The sequence below is a fragment of the Fusarium oxysporum genome, chromosome VI (assembly GCF_013085055.1).
Source record: "Fusarium oxysporum Fo47 chromosome VI, complete sequence".
Taxonomy (NCBI): Eukaryota; Fungi; Ascomycota; class Sordariomycetes; order Hypocreales; family Nectriaceae; genus Fusarium; species Fusarium oxysporum.
In genome coordinates, this window is record NC_072845.1 from 2,964,451 (window position 1) to 2,982,598 (window position 18,148).

At 49.2% G+C, this 18,148-nt stretch overlaps 7 protein-coding genes across 7 annotated transcripts; 5 read left to right on the forward strand and 2 right to left on the reverse strand.

Annotated features, from left to right (window-relative positions):
* The first annotated feature begins 1,203 nt into the window (after positions 1-1,203).
* Positions 1,204-3,141, forward strand: FOBCDRAFT_43155 (uncharacterized protein). The gene is made up of 2 exons (XM_031186059.3): positions 1,204-1,744; positions 1,805-3,141. Exons 1-2 carry the CDS (start codon positions 1,278-1,280, stop codon positions 2,904-2,906), a joined length of 1,569 nt encoding a protein of 522 aa, XP_031037194.1. The 5' UTR covers positions 1,204-1,277; the 3' UTR covers positions 2,907-3,141.
* A 436-nt stretch (positions 3,142-3,577) lies between these two features.
* FOBCDRAFT_226527 (uncharacterized protein) lies at positions 3,578-6,211 on the reverse strand. The gene is made up of 3 exons (XM_031186058.3): positions 4,822-6,211; positions 3,672-4,770; positions 3,578-3,600 (listed from the first exon to the last, which is right to left on the reverse strand). The coding sequence occupies exons 1-2, from the start codon at positions 6,096-6,098 to the stop codon at positions 3,873-3,875; spliced, it is 2,175 nt and encodes a 724-aa protein (XP_031037193.2). The 5' UTR covers positions 6,099-6,211; the 3' UTR covers positions 3,578-3,600; positions 3,672-3,872.
* A 286-nt stretch (positions 6,212-6,497) lies between these two features.
* On the reverse strand, positions 6,498-7,349 carry FOBCDRAFT_226529 (uncharacterized protein). Its single transcript, XM_031186054.3, has 3 exons — positions 7,178-7,349; positions 6,792-7,110; positions 6,498-6,719 (listed from the first exon to the last, which is right to left on the reverse strand). The coding sequence occupies exons 1-3, from the start codon at positions 7,237-7,239 to the stop codon at positions 6,633-6,635; spliced, it is 468 nt and encodes a 155-aa protein (XP_031037189.2). The 5' UTR covers positions 7,240-7,349; the 3' UTR covers positions 6,498-6,632.
* Positions 7,350-7,585: 236 nt separating this feature from the next.
* FOBCDRAFT_320867 (L-Aspartase-like protein) lies at positions 7,586-9,760 on the forward strand. The gene is made up of 3 exons (XM_031186053.3): positions 7,586-8,160; positions 8,330-9,353; positions 9,405-9,760. The coding sequence occupies exons 1-3, from the start codon at positions 7,785-7,787 to the stop codon at positions 9,592-9,594; spliced, it is 1,590 nt and encodes a 529-aa protein (XP_031037188.1). The 5' UTR covers positions 7,586-7,784; the 3' UTR covers positions 9,595-9,760.
* Positions 9,761-10,256: 496 nt separating this feature from the next.
* Positions 10,257-12,622, forward strand: FOBCDRAFT_226532 (uncharacterized protein). The gene has a single exon (XM_031186052.3). The coding sequence runs from the start codon at positions 10,494-10,496 to the stop codon at positions 12,240-12,242; it is 1,749 nt and encodes a 582-aa protein (XP_031037187.2). The 5' UTR covers positions 10,257-10,493; the 3' UTR covers positions 12,243-12,622.
* A 184-nt stretch (positions 12,623-12,806) lies between these two features.
* FOBCDRAFT_43173 (ribosomal family S4e-domain-containing protein) lies at positions 12,807-14,198 on the forward strand. Its single transcript, XM_031186051.3, has 3 exons — positions 12,807-12,911; positions 13,016-13,438; positions 13,570-14,198. The coding sequence occupies exons 1-3, from the start codon at positions 12,898-12,900 to the stop codon at positions 13,916-13,918; spliced, it is 786 nt and encodes a 261-aa protein (XP_031037186.1). The 5' UTR covers positions 12,807-12,897; the 3' UTR covers positions 13,919-14,198.
* Positions 14,199-15,529: 1,331 nt separating this feature from the next.
* FOBCDRAFT_295079 (FAD-linked oxidase-like protein) lies at positions 15,530-17,511 on the forward strand (the record flags this gene model as incomplete). The annotated part of the gene is made up of 5 exons (XM_031186050.3): positions 15,530-15,826; positions 15,874-16,273; positions 16,333-16,551; positions 16,601-16,999; positions 17,067-17,511. 5 exons carry the CDS (start codon positions 15,530-15,532, stop codon positions 17,507-17,509), a joined length of 1,758 nt encoding a protein of 585 aa, XP_031037185.2.
* Between the last annotated feature and the right edge of the window lie 637 nt (positions 17,512-18,148).

Sequence of the window (18,148 nt, forward strand, 5' to 3'; positions counted from 1 at the left end):
GGTCCGCATCCGGGATTGTCTCAGAACAAATGCGCCGATGGATTGCGAATCCTGACGTCTTTCAAATGATATGGTAGATGTCATGGTAGTTGAAACGAGGGGGGAAAGTAAAAAGAAGCCTTAGCATGCTGTCTGGCCGAAAGCTTGGCATCGGATCGTATGAAATTCGTAAACACCTACAGGTCACAGTGTGTCTGGGCTAGGCTTGTGTATCCTAGTGTTTGAAGCGATCCAATATGATACCTATGTCTCGGGCATATCATCGACAGGCGTACTGCAGGTCAGGTAATATGGATCATGCCCGGCGTCTATACGTAGCAATCAGTCCGACTGGGCATTAAGACTTGGTTGCCCATGTATAAGGGTTGGAGTCGGTACTACCTTGGTTGGTAATCTTTTGGGCACAATTCCGTTGTCTAAGCTCTATTGAATCCATGCCTTTAATCTCGACCTCCATCAGTGCCGCTTTTGACCTTCCACAACTTAATTAACATAGCCAATCAGGTGCCTTATCTTACTCGAAACGAGCCTGGGCTACCCCTGGTAAATAATTCCCCCAAAAGCGCCCGACTCTGCAGACGCGCATCAATCCTGTTTCCATCTCATCTCAAGGCTACGAATCAACGTAGGGAAAGACCAGGCAAGACACGTCGCCCAGCTCATCTCCCCCTTTGCAAACTAAACGAACGCCTCGACCTTCATTCAGAGACTCGAAGTCTCAAACACTCTCCACTGATCTCTTACACCCACTACTGGCACTGGCGTGCTCTCCACATATGGTGCACGCGCTCTATACCTTAGGTAGGTATCCATCAACCGCATCACTTCCCTCCACTGTACAGATCCCCTTTTCTGCCCCTCAACAGTTATTTGGAAAGGACTGTCGTTGACAGAGGGCATGTGAAGATCAATCAACGTCCGTTCAGTTGACGTCTGCTGATTGTCCGTCTACGAAGTTGTTGCAACCAGCTGCCTTGTGCCGCCCAGCCGCTTGGACACTTTGAACTATCAACCAAGACCGCCCACTATCGTACGCCCATCCACCTTCCGTCTCGATCGTTCCCGTTTCCTCCACTCCGATCCATTGTCATTTGTTCTCGACTTCATTTAAAGTCACCCATTTAGTTTTTGCTCCCCATCCTTCCATCTTAGGCTCCCCCCGCTGCTTCCACGTGCTCCGCACCCTCCTTCTCGCGCCGCCCGCTCATACCCTAACCTTCTGGGTTGCCGTCTCTTGGCCGCGACTCTTTTCCTTTTCATGATCAATCCCTCAGAGGATGAACAACGAGCAGCCTCGCCGTACCAGTTTCGGCATGTTACTCCGACGCAGCAAAAGTGGCGATCTAGGCAAAGGTGGTCGTAAGGCGCAGGCCCTTAGGGAGGCTGAGCTTGAACGACAGCGCCAGGCCTCGACGCGCATTGCTCCTAAGCTGCCCGAATTTGCCAACCATTCTGAACAATTATCAAAATCCTTTGGCCCCGAGTTGCGCCCCGAATCACCAGCCAACGTTCCTCGATCAGCAGATTACACTGCTATTCGGCCTTCAGCAGAATACCCTCGGGGATATGGCGCTGCTGCGCATGCTGCCGTCCCTGTTCCGCCGTTGCCCAACGGTGGTTTTGATCCATATGCCAGAACAGAAAGCATGACGAACCGTGGCCGCTACAGCTATGCTAGTAGTGCTATTAGCACGGTCAACAGTCCTCGTCGTGTTCGCAGACGAAAGGACCCGACGCCCTTGAAGTGAGTTTCTAGTCAATGTAATCCATTTGTTTATTAGTCGTGTGCTAACACCAAAACCAGCATTCTAGTCATTGGTACTCGTAACTCTGGAAAAACATCCTTTCTCGAGTTTCTCAAAACAGCGCTCGCTCTTCCACCTAAGAAACGAGCCAAGAAGGGTGATGATGAAGTGCCACAGAATCGCAACACTCCCTCTGGAAATTTTATTCCACACTACCTTGAAACCGAGATTGACGGGGAGCGTGTTGGCCTCACCATCTGGGACTCAGAAGGCCTGGAGAAGAATGTAGTCGACCTTCAACTTAGGGAAATGTCCGCATTTCTTGAAAGCAAGTTTGAGGAAACCTTTGCAGAGGAAATGAAGGTTGTACGCTCCCCTGGTGTACAAGACACCCACATCCATGCGACTTTCCTTGTCCTTGATCCTTCTCGATTGGATCGCAACATTGCATCAGCGAGGAACCCAGCTATCAATGGTCAGCAAAACGGACACCTTGGTGCGCGTGTGCTGGGGAGCCTGGATGAAGACCTTGATTTGCAGGTTCTGCGTACGCTCCAGGGCAAGACTACTGTGATTCCGGTCATTGCCAAGGCCGATACCATTACCACCAAGCATATGAATGTTCTCAAACGAAGCGTTTGGGACAGCATCAAGAAATCGGGCCTAGATCCCTTGGAGGCACTTGGCCTCGATGATGAGGATGAGAGCAGCATAACTTCTGAAAGGATTGCCGAGGAGGACGAGGAGGAAGATGAGGCCGGACACGAACGCGGTGGTGCTCAAACACCTGAAAGCCAGGAATTCCCACTACAGGGCCATCGAGAAAGCCCAGCGGCGTCTCCAAGCTCCAAGAGACTATCCACCAGCTCCATTCGACGACATAAAGCACAAGAAGAGGCCAAAGAAAAGGAAGATGAGATCCCTTTCCTGCCACTTTCCATCATCAGCCCGGATCTGTACGAGCCAGGTGTCATTGGCCGACAGTTCCCGTGGGGTTTTGCTGATCCTTACAATGAAGAACACTGTGACTTTCAACGTCTGAAAGAGGCTGTTTTCAGCGAATGGCGTGCCGAGCTACGTGAAGCTAGTCGGGAACAGTGGTACGAGGGATGGAGAACGAACCGACTCAAGCAGAGGGATGTCCCCTATCGTCATCGATGAATGCTGTTTATTGAAGGCAGCACCTATTACGCAGGATGGACACGCCCTTCATACGATCAGAAGACACTTTGTCACTAAACCATGTCTTCGCTTGACACGACATGGATCCAAACGCTCTTACTGCGACCATCTTTCTTTGCTCACACCACTTTAACGCTATACCATTTCCCGGAAAACTGCAGCATACCCTTTGTCATCTTGTTATAACATTTCTGAACTCGCGAGGAAGATTACTGTCTTATACAGATAAGAATTGCTTCAACTCGCCTTTACGGCTGATACCCATTTATTGAGACACCCGGCTGTTTCTACTGCGCGGCTTTTGACTTTTAGACCGACGGACGAGCTAGCCTCGCAAGGTTTTATCAACTGCTCATGATATGTCCTTCACTTCTTTTTTTCTCTCTCTTTCGACAATCATTTTCAGACACTGGCGTTTGTGGCATTGGCTTTGAAACCAGAGGTCTTTATGGGCGTCTTACGGCTCCGCCTTATAAATCGCACCCTTCTTGACATCACTATACCGGCGCTTATTGCTGTTGTCTTAATTGAGAACACGACGAGCTTTGATCAGCACCATTTCTTATGGTATAGAACACAACAGCTATTCCGCCAGCCATTGCAAAGAGATTGGGCAAGAATGATGATATGTGTAGCTGGCTCTGTAGACTCTAAGGTGTCGGAGGAGATTGCCCTTTCTTTAGTCAGCTTATTTTACTAGAAATTCATTACGCAATGCGTGCTTTTAACTATGAATTGACTCACAAATGCCATGCAATTTTGACCAGGACTTTGTAAATGTACACCACAGCAGCGAGCAAGGACTCGTCTCCTCCTGGATTAGAATTGGCGTGACGCGATATGGCCGCCATGATATATAATGTAAAGCATAACGTCAATGAAGAATTGTACACGATTATAGCCACTCGTTGAATTTACAAACTTCCGTATCTGTGCCGCCCAATGTTAAAATGGCGTGGATTCTGCAAGCTCAGTATTGATGGGATTGTTGTCGTCATCAATATCAGCCTCTTTACGAAACGGATTCTTCCCAACTCCTCTGATCTTCGCAATTTCTTTGTTGCTCAAAGCTACTGCGTCAAAATTCGGAGGCAATGGCATGTCAATCATGAGAAGCTCCGTCTTGAGGTTTCGAGCACGGTCGCGGTACGCCTGTTGATTGCGCGGATATTCAAAACGCTCACTCATGGTTTCGATGGACGACCATCGGACACCGTATTCTTTAATAAGATCACAAAGGACCTGGGAGTCGTGCTCACTCCAAGGAACGCGCTGTCGTGGTCCTTGTCGCTCTGGATCTGCCATACGAACCTCCTTTTTCATTTGTGATGCGGCCTTTGCGATAGCGTTGAAAGGCCTGGACGATAATGGCGCCTGCGACACTGAACGTAACCCCATATCCTGTGACGACTCCTGCACAGAAAGGGGGTGTACGGGCCCTGAAGAGAATGAACACTCAGAAACATGCCTTGAAGGATGCCGTGGGACAGGTTGTGGCCTTGGAGGTGGCGGCATCTGTCGTTGTAGCTCATCTCGTCTCGCTGGATCAACACGCCGAGTGTCGGTCTCAAATGGATCTTCCCCGTCTTCGTCATCCTGGGAAAGTCGCGGTCGTTTCTGCCCTCTTTCTCGTCCCTTCCCGCCTTTGGTAGCTAAACGATAAGAACTTGCGGGGGGGAATGGGCTACCACCCAGGAGGTCGGCATTTGAATCCTCATGATAATCACGGGGAACTCCGGATCTGAAACCTGCAAGCTGTTGGTTGGAAGCGGGAACAGTACTGGTTGCTCGACTTCCACCACGCAAGGCTTGAATGGACTTTGGCCCGACAAATAGACTGGGCCTGGTGGGAGGTCAATATTAAGCTCTGTTACCAGGTAAGAATATTACTTACTCTGCCTCCTGACTTCCCACACGCACAATTGATTGTGACTCCGAACCATAATCGTTGCCTTGGCTGTAGGCAGCCTCCTGTTGACCATGTTGAGGAGGTTCAGTACCCGCCCTCACGCTCTCTTCGAACGCCAAAACATTGTATAAGCTCTCAAAGCACTTTAAGAGATCTTCCACCAAATTATGCAGGGGAAAGTGTTTCCTTAGCTGGGAGATCCCCCCATCCTCCTTGTTATCATCGATGATCTTCTTAATCTGAGCAATCCGTGCTGAGCAGAGATCATCAATATCGTGATCGACACCTTCAACACCGCCGAGGTCTCTGAAGTAACCCCCAGAAAAAAGTTCTGGATATGAAGGAAGCCCTCCTTCGCCCTTGTGTCCCGATCTGTCCAAATCCTTCAAAATCTCTTCGTCTTTGCAGAAATAAGAAACAAGAAGCTCCCGAAAGTCCTTTTCGTCCTTGCGATGAGAAAGATCTTCGACAAACAACCAGGTCCGGAGGTGCAAGGTGCTCTGAGGGTTTTGGAACATATTATTAGCTGGGGTAAAAAATGCAGGCAAAACCCGGTTGAGGCATTCAAGGAATGGAAAGATGGCCGATGCCTCCTCATTCTCAAGCCCGTAAAGCTTGTCGTAAGCTGTCACAACATTGGTGCGTGCGATCTGAGTCACCCTAACGCTTTGGTTTTGAGTGGGAGTGTCATCCACAAAGTGCGCGAAATCAATGAATGGTGCCGTGCTAGACTGATCAAGTGCATCATATTCTCCTCTGATGGTGTGAAAAGCACGTCGCTTAATGGCCAAGATTCCATTGAAGACATCGTCAGCTTCATTTCCTTGGAAGCAATCAAACAGGCTATCGGCAGCTCTTGCTAAGTCTGGAATACTTAGCTCCAGGATCCTTTGCTGTGCTGTGGTGATTTCTAGACCAAGCTGAAGTTCTTCAATGGGGCTGTTGACATCCTCAGGTTCTTCGCCGGAGTTTTCTGGTTGCGCATAATCATACTCATCCCAGAATTCGGTTTCATCGTCAGGCTTTAGTGGATTCGACGGGATACTGATGTCGTCTCGAGCCTGAGGAGGTGGGTTACGGCGAGCGACCGGATCGTTCAGTAAAACCCTACCAGGTCCAGGTACGGGCTGGTTAATAATATTCTTTGTTGGGCTTGTTGCACGCTGAACTGGGCCGTTTCTTCGGTTGCTACGTCTCGGTTCGCGATTTTCATTCTGAGCAGATGCACGCTTTGAGCGTCCTGCGGCACTTCGAGTATTCATTATTGCGTGAAGGCGTATAGGTATGTAAGTGCATGCGTGAGGTTGAGCCTAGCGCTAAGCGTGCTGTTGTGATGGTTAACCCTTCGCGTTATCAGCCAATAAGAGGCTAACCCTAACCCTACGAAGGTTACACGAAGGCATCCAACGCGTCCCTGGGCCAAACTTTTGGTGTTTTGAGCTTTGACCACCCTCACAAAGAGCTACCCCGGACGCCAAATCACGGGAGATGTTAGCCTCCACTGTAGGCCTGCCTGTAAGGCAACCTTACCTGAGATGGTACATTTTTGCATGTAACTATATAATCTTCTGTTCTTCTATCCGTATTACAATTACACCGCAACTTATGATTTATCTGATAAATCTAAACTATAGGACGAAGAGAGGATACAAATCCACCGGACATGGTTTTTTTTTTTTTTTTTTAGCAATGTCTTCCAAGTAGCTCTTTCACTCCTAAATTCTCGTTGGAGAATCATCATCCAGGGCTGTTCTGTCACCGATGTCGCCTCAAAATAGTTTTCCCAGTCAGTCTTATTACGCGGTCTTCTTGGCGGGTTTGTCGACGTGATCAAGTCCAAAGAAGCCCGTGAGATAGGCTGTTCGCGTGAGAAAAAGGAATAACTAAGATATAGGTCAGCGTCAACCATAAGGCTTGAGATGATATGGTAGCATATAATTCTATTCCTGGCTTACCGTCATTCCAACATTTCCCCAAGTCATGGCATTCCACTGGGGAGGGCTTAGCAATCTGTCCCGGCCTATCCCATAAGAGCTGAAGCCAACGTGACCAATATCTGCGAGCCAAAGAGCAACGAGATACGAGCGAACAACTCGATTTTCAGTCGTGGTTGACAGGATCGCGACCCCAATGAATGCTAGCAGCAAATATAAGTTCCCTAGCTGCCAGGCTATAATAATGCTATTGGGAGAAGCATCACCGTCGTTCTTCTGGGGAGATTGCTCTCCGATGAACCAAGCTGGATCAATGACGGCACCAGCAAAACCAGCAACTCTGTTTTTGATGTTAGCAGATGTGCCATTCACCAGTCGGGTGCAAGATCCTTGTTATGAAATCTTACAAAGAGATAGGCTCTATAATAGTGAATACTATTCGTGGGAAGGTGGGGAGAGAAGAAGCCATGATTATGAATTAATTGATTGATTGATTGATTGATTGTTGAACGGACCAGTAACATATGGCCAAGCAAAACTGAAGAAGTGAGGAGGGTACGTACACAAGATACCGAGTGCCTGTGTAATGAATGGGGTTTGATGTTCGTTTCTCCAGAATCAAGCTCCGGTTTCAGATGCCGCCATCCAATGAGAACAACATATCGAATGGCATTGAATCCCGGGGCTGCTCGGGATAGACCGGAGCGAGGCCGATATCGTTGACCGGTGAAGGATCTCCGGCAAATAACCGGCCAGTATTTCGAGCTTTTTTCCGTTTGACCAGTGCTTCCGGAGTCTAAAGTTGGTTGAGCCGTTAAAATCTAACAACCGAGAGCGACGAGACAAGTAGCTGGCCTTCTCTCCGACTGTTTAAAAACCTTTTTGTAATTGTGCAACATCTCCGGCCCCTTGCCCCCGAAGAATCCTCCTGCCACCTTCAGTCGAGCCAAGTCGATTCAATTGGCTTGCCCCAGCTTTCGGAATAGCGTTTCGCCAGCCAGCCATCTGTCCATCATGCTTCGAACCGTCACGGGACGCGCTGCCGCCTCGGGCCTTATGAAGTCAGCTCTGCCTCGGGTCTCCCAAGCAGCTGCGTCCACATGCTCGCTTGCCCCGCAACTGCGACTTCAGAACAAGACTCGGGTTGGTGGTCTTCAACTCTCCAGAGCTATTCACAGCACTTCAGTCAGAATGTCTCAGACACGAACAGAGAGCGATGCCTTTGGCGAGATCCAGGTCCCCGCCGACCGATACTGGGGAGCCCAGACGGAGCGATCTCTCGAGAACTTTCGCATCAACCAGCCCCAGGATCGCATGCCCCCACCCATTGTCAAGGCATTTGGTATCCTGAAGGGTGCTGCCGCCACTGTCAACATGCGATATGGCCTTGGTGAGTAGCAATTGAATTCGTATAGGGTTGTTTGGTGGTAAAATCTTGTTTTACACTGTTCCGCTTGTACCTTTTCGCGGGGTAGAACTTGTACACCAAACCGTCTAACCTCAACGGAGATGGACACTGCCTACTCTGAGTGCCGAAACGCTAATTGTTGCTTTCACAGACCCCAAGATTGGTGCTGCTATCCAGCAGGCCGCCAAGGAGGTTGCTGATGGCAAACTCCTCGATCACTTCCCTCTTGTCGTTTGGCAGACGGGCTCCGGCACTCAGTCCAACATGAACGCAAACGAGGTCATTTCCAACCGAGCCATCGAGATCCTCGGCGGAACTATGGGTAGCAAGAAGCCTGTCCACCCCAACGACCACGTTAACCGTAGCGCCTCTTCCAACGACACCTTCCCTACTGTTATGCACATTGCTGCCGTCCTTGACATCGAGGGCGAGCTCTTGCCTGCCCTCCACAGCCTCCGTGCTGCCCTGCAGAAGAAGGTCGATGAGTTTGAGGCCAAGAAGATTATCAAGATCGGACGTACTCATCTCCAGGACGCTACGCCTCTAACTCTCGCCCAAGAGTTCTCTGGTTACGTTGCTCAACTCGACTTTGGCATCAAGCGTGTAGAGAGCTCTCTCCCTGATTTGCGTCTCCTCGCCCAAGGCGGCACCGCCGTTGGCACGGGCATCAACACTTTCCAGGGCTTCGCCGAGGCTATTGCTGAGGAGGTCACCAACATGACTGGCACCGAGTTCAAGACTGCCCCTAACAAGTTTGAGGCCCTGGCTGCCCATGACGCTATTGTCCAGGCCCACGGCTCTCTTAACACCCTTGCTGCCTCTCTGACCAAGATCGCTCAGGATATTCGATACCTCGGCAGTGGCCCTCGCTGTGGCCTTGGTGAGCTCAACCTGCCCGAAAACGAGCCTGGCAGCAGCATCATGCCTGGAAAAGTTAACCCCACGCAGTGTGAGGCTTTGACTATGGTCTGTGCCCAGGTTATGGGCAACCACGTTGCGACCACTATTGGTGGCATGAATGGCCAGTTCGAGCTTAACGTTTACAAACCTCTGGTCATCCGCAACCTCCTGCACAGCTCACGCCTTCTAACAGATGGCATGCGCTCTTTCGAGAAGAACCTAGTTGCTGGTCTCGCCGCTAACGAGGAGAAGATTGCTAGCATCATGAAGGAGTCGTAAGTTTCTATGCATCACAGACTCGAAATAAGTACTGACCAGATTTATAGGCTCATGCTTGTCACTTGCCTCAACCCCAAAATTGGTTACGACATGGCCAGCAAGGTCGCCAAGAATGCTCACAAGAAGGGTCTGACCCTCAAGCAGAGTGCTCTCGAGCTCCAGGCTCTGACTGAGGAGGAGTTTGATACTCTTGTCAAGCCCGAGCTTATGGTTGGCCCCAGCCCCTACAAGGGATGAAAATTACTATAAAACAAAATCGTGATGCCATGTATCAAAATTATAAAAGCGCTCATAGATCATTTAACCAGAGTCCCACTCCCGTTAGACGAATAACAACCTCAGATGTTATTCAAACGGTCAATGGGGGTTTAATTCAACCGAATAAAACATTGTAAAATATGAATAATGGAATTTGAACTACCCTCGAAAATGGCGTGTAAAAACTTCACCCTGTTCTATTTTATCCTTGCCTATCAGGATGTATTAGAGTCTCGAGGAGAAATCCTCGGATGTGAGAGAAATGCGGGACAGTGGTATGTGATGATACTTGTTAGGTTATGCTAACATTATATCCTTACAAGTCATGTACAGCTACTAGATTGGTTCACTTACTTATTCATGAGTAAGTAAATTACATACTGGTACTAGTATCGCTGCTTCTTAGGTATTGAATGCAGTATTTATGCTGGCATGTGAAAAAGCCCAACTAGTATCGACACGCAGTTCAATTGTGTTAAAAGGCGGATACCTGGACCGGGAAGCGCCGGCATTGTCCGCGGCCGGCTTGCTAGGTACCTGTGGTAGCTTCAGTGCGGTTGTGCCCCCTCCTGTTGAATTTGCCAATGACAAGCTTCAACATGTGGCGATTTCACGTGCTACTGCAACTGAGAGACATACAGCCCAAGTGAGACCATATCAAAGCGTTCACGGCCCCAACTCTTATGAACCAGCTCCCCAAACTCGTAGTCAACATGGTGTTCTGAGCTGTTGCCTCTTGCCAACGGCATATGCAGCTTCCCCTCCCCTCTTTATATTCTCCCCTTCCCTGCCTAATATCTCATTCAATCGTGTCTATTTGTTTCCTCCATCGACTTTAACTTATGCTCAATGTGCCAATCCACCTTTGAGAGCCCACGATGGCCACGATCGAGCCACGCTTAATCCATCTGCTCAACGAGCCGACGAGACCGCAACTCAACCATGCCGATCTTCCACCGCTTCATTCCCTTGCATTCCCTTCTGCCACAGATCGATCATTGGCCCCAATCGAGTCTGACACGAATCATCGTGGTGATAGACCACTTGCTGACACGCAGTCTGTTATTAACGCTGTTGATTTAATAAATTTGACCAACGATGATATTTCTTCTGAACCCCGCAAGGAAGGGAATGCTCAGGATGGAAAGATTGTACCGGCTTCTGGAGGATTTCCGCTGCGAGTAGCTTCAAGCGACTCGGATGCTATAGAACCAACCAATTCAATAAGTCGGTTATTAGACGACGGTCCCGAGCTTCTTGAAGACGTATCGAACAAAAAGCGACAGCGCAGCCTTCATGTCAAAGATGATTTCATGCAGCTCCCACAACCACTGAAAAAGCAAAAAGCCGCCCAGCAAGCGCCAGTAATGCCACCGATCATCAACGGGCTTCACGAACCTCCACCTCACGCCGCTTTGTTTCCTCCTATATCGTCTGATTCGTTTGATAGCAAGGATGGCTCGCATATGAAGACAATGCCCGATTTTACGCAGCCTTCCGCCCAGTCGTCCACTCAAGCGTCTCAAGAGGCTGAATCGGTTTCGGTAGCCAGCAAAACGCGAAAGCGGACCAGCAAACCGAGACGGAAGTGGTCTGAAGAGGAGACAAACCATTTGTTATTGGGCGTCAATCGACATGGGGTCGGAAAGTGGACGAGCATACTTGAAGATGCCGACTTCAAGTTTAACGACCGGACAGCTGGGGATCTTAAGGATCGGTTCAGGACGTGCTGCCCCGAGGAGCTCCGCAAGTCCAACCGGTCGCTTGAACTAGACTCGCCTTCACGCTTCGACCGGGGGTCGAAGCAGAAGGGCAAGGCAGATGTGCACTTGGAAAGGATATTGATAGATGGAAATGGTGCATCAACAAAAGACACGGCCTCAGCGATGCAGCAAGAGGTTGACACTACTCCTAAACAGAAAAAAAGTCGAGCACATCGCAAGAAGATGGAGGATCTTGTGGAGCTCGGTATTCATGGACCCTTCAAGAAGTCTCATCGCCGCGAACGTCGACCTTTTACTGAACAAGATGACATGGAAATTCTTCAGGGTTTAGAGATCCATGGACCCGCTTGGACCAAGATTCAAAGGGACCCGCGCTTCCATCTTTCCAGTAGGCAACCAACAGACTTGAGAGATCGAGTACGCAACAAATATTCCAGTGTTTATCAACGAATAGAGAAAAGCAATCTTCAAGTCAGGGAGATGAGCCGAGGGAACGATGTTATGGAACCATCTGTGAGAATACCAGCTGGGAACTCATTTAAACCTCGGAAGGCTACAACATTAGAGCCACAAATGAACCAGTCGACTTCGCGCGAAGATCTTTCTCGATGGCCAGCTCAGCAAAGAATCGAGACTGGCGAAATTATGGGAGCAGGTCATGTATTCGAGTTCGGTGAAACTATGCCACCTCAATTCATGGGCGGTGAAATGGACATCTCGCGCTTATTACTTGACGATGCCAAGCTTTCGCCAGCGATTCCACGATTTGGTATTGAGGGCATCCCTGGTCTTTCTCCACCAGCAAATACCCCACAGAAAAGTCACAACAAAGAAGGAATGCAACACCCGAGTAGGTTATCAACAGTCGGGCCAGCATCTATAAGTCGCGGTGCTCTGCATTAACGTTATGAAAGTTAGGAGTCGGGAAATTGGTTTGCAATGTTATTGGGCGTATATAGATTGAGACTTGGAACTGGACGAACACACAGCACGCGCTGGTTATCGATCGCTTATTACTTGTATCTGATGGTATGTTTCGGCGCTGGAAGGAAAGAAAAACACGGGTGCCTCACCGGCAAAGATGGGAATGTTTCAAAAGTTGTACATCGTCGATTCTGTAAGCCGCTCATGACATCCAAAAAGGATATCTTGTCATACTGACGCCGGCAAAGGTTTAGTTGAAGATGACTTCAGGGGCAAACATGCACGGGATACACCATGCATAATCTTAATGATAAGATAATTCAATAAAACCATTTGGTCAAAAGACCTATTTGAGGTTATCTCGATAGAACCCGACTTCAAATACTCCATTTAACGTAGATGACCCAGTCCAAGCTATCGATTAATTCCTCATGTCACGTGACGGCACCTCCGTGGATGGCGGAGGGATCGGAAGAAGATAAACGCCGAAGCCGACCTAGGGCAACAAAACAAACCCTAAGCGCACTACGAAAAAAAAAGTGCGCGATCAACACATCACTCGGTCCGTTCTCTGTGAAGTTGGTTCCCTCGTCCATCCTCCTCATCACCGCCGACAAACCAGCCAACCGACACAATGGCCCGCGGAATGTAAGTGGAATAACAAGAAGAACGCAGATACGATTACAAGGAATCGCGATTCGGACTTCTCTCCTGTTGTCCCGTTATGAGAACGAGGGTCTGACAGTCAATAGCAAGAAGCACCAGAAGCGCCTCAGCGCCCCCTCGCACTGGCTGCTTGACAAGCTGTCCGGCACCTACGCTCCCAAGCCTTCTGCCGGTCCTCACAAGCTCCGCGACTGCATGCCTCTGATCGTCTTCATCCGAAACCGCCTCAAGTATGCTCTCAACTACCGCGAGACCAAGGCCATCCTGATGCAGCGACTGGTCAAGGTCGACGGCAAGGTCCGCACCGATTCCACCTACCCCTCCGGTTTCATGGACGTTATCACTATCGAGAAGACTGGCGAGAACTTCCGTCTTGTCTACGATACCAAGGGCCGATTCACCGTCCACCGAATCCAGGCTGAGGAGGCTGAGTACAAGCTTGGCAAGGTCAAGCGTGTCCAGCTTGGTCGCGGTGGAATCCCATTCTTGGTCACGCACGATGCACGAACGTGAGTTCTGTCAGACATCATTCAGCCGTTGGATCAAGCTTTGGTCGATTCAAGTCACCCGACAAGACAGGAGCTTTATTTGACGGCTGTATGTAAACCCCAAATACCCCATTGCTAACGAATTCTCACAGTATCCGCTACCCTGACCCTCTGATCAAGGTCAACGACACTGTCAAGATTGACCTCGCCACTGGCAAGATCACAGACTTCATCAAGTTCGACACTGGCGCCGTCGTCATGGTCACTGGTGGTCGTAACATGGGTCGTGTTGGCGTTATCACTCACCGTGAGCGTCACGATGGAGGTTTCAACATCGTCCACGTCAAGGATGCCATTGACAACAGCTTTGCTACCCGTGAGAGCAACGTTTTCGTCATCGGCCAGGACAAGCCCTGGATCTCTCTGCCCAAGGGCAAGGGTGTCAAGCTCACCATCGCTGAGGAGCGTGACCGCCGACGTGCTTACGCCATCTCTCACTAAAATGTGGATTTGCGATTGGAATGGTAAAAAATGGCATGTGGAATGGAGTCTCGGATTTGACGTTTGCTTTGCGGCTTTAACTACCCTGGAGATAGCCGGCCCCCATGAGGCTACGATAAAAGATGAATTTGAGCCCAACAGAAGTGTCGATTCCTGACAGAAATCTCTCTCGAACCGTGATGGAAGTGAACTGAAGACGTTGCCCTCAATCTTTCGGCACGCCAGCGAAAACGTCACTGCCATCCGAACGTCCCACAACTATGATAATATATCGCATCACTCTGCCAGCACCCATATACGTAGCTCGTGTTTCTTTCAAATATCATGGTTGTCAAGGAAGAAGGTTAGGAACAAAGCTGACTGGTAGGGCTGCATTACACAATAATTTGCGACCAAGGTGATGAGGAAAACAGCCTGTCTACTAAGTGCTCATGGGTTACATCCATGGTTATCGGACTATCAGTTGACCTCCTAATGCGTAAAGTTGTGGCTGTGTTACAGTCTGGCTGACCGAGGTGAGAATTCGGACGTAGGCGAATTCCTATTCCTTACCCACCCCACGTTTACGAGAATGCTGGTTGTTTGCGAACGACTTGTCTCTCGAATTGAGTTTCTTCATTTATTCCCCAACTTCTCCATTGAGCTAGTTACTCCATCCCACTGAAGGAAGCTCTCGAACCCCCAAACTGCGAATAGCACCAAGTGGGCTCGGCTTCTTCCCCCTTCTCCACACTCCCACGGTACATGCTGTATGCTGTGAAGCTGCTGGCTCGGCGAGCAAACCGAGTCATTTAGGAGCGGGGAAATCCATCGTAAATCTAGGGTATCGAGTCGTAATTACGCATGAGGTCAAAATGCATGACTAACGGTAACTGCAGTCGCCCGTCGAATCCTCCTCAGCCATGATGCAGTTGGCTGCACTCCTTGAAGCTGCGATTCGACAATGCGAGTCTCACGCGCGCTGTTCCTGTGATGTGCATGTGGGCGTAATGCGTGGGGAGCCTCAAACCATCCATGCGACTGAATTTCTTGTTACAGTAAGACCGCACACGCACAACGCCCATGAAAGATGGATCGTGTGCCCCCTCACCATTAGACCCGCTAGGCTCGACAAGCTATGGGAAAAGCCATGCTAAGACCCAGCGGCAACGCGGCGCTCAGTATTGCATCAGCGAGACTATGCTTACAAGAGGAGCCGTTTGAATTTAGATTTCTACTTCCCTGGATATGCCCCACGTGCGCCGATGATGTTCTTGAGACTACTTATAAGTGAGAGTCAGCCCCATCGTGGCCACATCTAGCTCCGGAATTCCCCTTCGCGAGGCCATCTCTCTTGGTTGCTTGAATTGAAGGATTCTTGTCGTTCTTTCCCCTTCTCACTTACTTGCGGATACTCGGTAAAGACTCGCTTAGATACGGCAGATATTCCTGTTCGTGATCAAAACATTGCTCGCAAGAGCCATATAACGCAACGGACTCATTGAAGTTTGTTAATTGGAGGAAAAGCAGCAGCCTTCGGGTCTTGAATCGATCTTGGTTCTACATCACGGTCAATTGTGGAACGGGCCGTCTGAGTCATAAAATTATAGGTTTCTTTAACATTGGGTTGAAATGTTTACCAGCAGGACTTCGACAAGAACTCTATTGGGCCGTTGTGCCCAAAGAACGGAATTTCGACGAAGTCTTACAGCCTCCTCTGGCCTTCGTTCTCGTGTTGCCCATGACTCTGGTCAGAGAAAACCAAGGAATAACCCGGGATGGTCGCGACCAAAGGTTTTGGCAGTAGCCATTGGAGCTGGAGCTCTTGGATGGGGGCTTGCCAGCTTGAACGAAATTAAAGGCACTGGAAATTCTACATGGGGTCGATCGGTTGCGCCTCATTATGCTACGTTGCCCGAGATGGAGAAGGTAAAATACCTGCATATTCTCATGCCTCAAGCTGATCTTCAAAACAGGCGATCAAGCGAATCGAGAACGAGGTTGGAATAGAAGGCTTTATTTCGACGGACCCCGAGGATCTACTAGCACACGGCTACTCAGAATGGTCTACGGTCAACCCTGATACTTTGCCAGTAGCTGTGGCATATCCTAGAACAACTGAGCAAGTGTCCGTGATAGCTCGCATATGTCATGAGCATCGCGTTCCTATCATTCCCTATTCCGGAGGCTCAAGCTTGGAAGGCAATTTTTCTGCCCCTTATGGAGGAATCAGTGTGGATTTTGCGTATATGGACCAGATCATTCAGTTTAACAAAGATGATATGGATATTGTGGTCCAGCCCAGTATTGGCTGGCAAGATCTAAACGCAAAGTTGTTGGCTATGGATAGTGGTCTTTTCTTTCCTGTCGATCCTGGTATGTGACCAACAAGCATGGAGGGCCAGAGACATCGCAGCACTGACGAATTTGTTCAGGCCCATCAGCGAAGATAGGAGGTATGATCGGAACGAATTGCTCTGGAACAAATGCTGTAAGATATGGTACAATGAAGGATTGGGTCATTAACTTGACCGTTGTCCTGTCCGACGGGCGTATTATCAAAACGAGACGAAGGCCGCGAAAGTCATCTGCTGGATATAACCTGAACGGGCTGTTTGTTGGCTCCGAAGGCACACTAGGGATTGTCACGGAAGGTATAACAAGGCGTATCCACGCAAAACGAAAGTTTACTAACACTCACAGCTACACTCAAGTTGGCTGTCATTCCAGAGCAGTATTCGGTTGCTGTTGTTACATTTCCCACCATTCGAGATGCCGCCGATGCGGCAGCTGGCGTCATGCAGGCCGGCGTTCCCGTCGCGGCGATGGAGATCATGGATGAAGTTCAAATGAGAGTCATCAACCTCGGTGGTGCTACGAAACCGCGGGTCTGGAAGGAATTGCCAACATTGTTTTTCAAGTTCTCAGGTACAAAAGACGGCGTGAAAGACAACATCAATAGGGTAAAAAAGATTGCTGCGGCAAACAAGGGTGGAAGTTTCGAGTTTGCTCGGGATGCTGCTGAGCAACAATTGCTCTGGTCTGCCAGGAAAGAATCCCTTTGGTCCATGCTCTCACTCCGAAAAAATGGTGACGATGTTTGTGAGTACCACAGTGCCACCATCAACATATTACCTGTCAATTCGGTCGCTAATTGATGATAACACAGGGAGCACCGATGTAGCTGTTCCGTTCAGCCGGCTAGCTGACATCATAGAGGTCAGCAAGAAAGAGATGGATGAGCTTGGCCTCTTCGCCAGCATCTTGGGACATGTGGGAGACGGAAATTTTCATGAAAGTATCATGTATAACAAGAACGTCCCTGGTGAGCGCCAAAAAGTCGAAGCTTGCGTTAAGAACATGGTGAAGCGAGCGCTCGACATGGATGGTACATGTACAGGAGAGCATTCCATCGGCTGGGGCAAAAAGGAGAGTCTACTCTGGGAAGTTGGACCAGAGACTCTGGAAGTTATGGTAGCTGTGAAGAAGGCTTTCGACCCTGAATGGATCTTGAATCCTGGAAAGATCATGGATGTGCCTTGGGAGAACACTCTATATCCTGGGTCAAATACCGCGGTGACACCAAACCGTGTGGTGAAAGACTTGGTCTAAGACAGGAATTATTGCTGTGTTTCTACGTAGCTCCTTAGACTAGTGGGTTTGTAACAAATTATCGCTGTATGTAGAGATTTGCAGTATTGATGATGCTTGTAGGGACCGCTTGCTGCCCTGCTTGCCACACGGCAGCCATTGCTCTAATGTTAGATGAAACGTTGTAAGACAAACCCAAACCGCAGCTATATATTGGGAGAGCTATGTATCTCCATGTGAATGATGCAGCCAGCTGTTCAGTCATCAATACGAACTTGCGGCACACTGCAATACGGTGTCTTATTCTACAGAAACACTTGACAGAGGTTGTGCTGCCGTAACAAACAGGAAGTACATTAGATTCAAGCGAACGAAACATTTCTACAAAGCCGTCTGTACTCAGGAAAGCGCCCAAATGCTTTAACTGTTTGCTGATCTCAGCAATTTTGCTTCCATCACTAGGCTTCTTACATTGCTCTTTTAAACAACAAAAAACACCAACTGATAGCAGAGTCCAATCTCGTCTGGCCCAAAACCCTTTACCTCTGCTGGAATTTCGATACCACTGTGCTTAGCTTGATAACCTGCTTCTTATGACCTGCTAGCTGGATTTTCTTCCTTCTTTGCTGAAGCAGGAGGCATCTGTAATCTCGGGCTTTT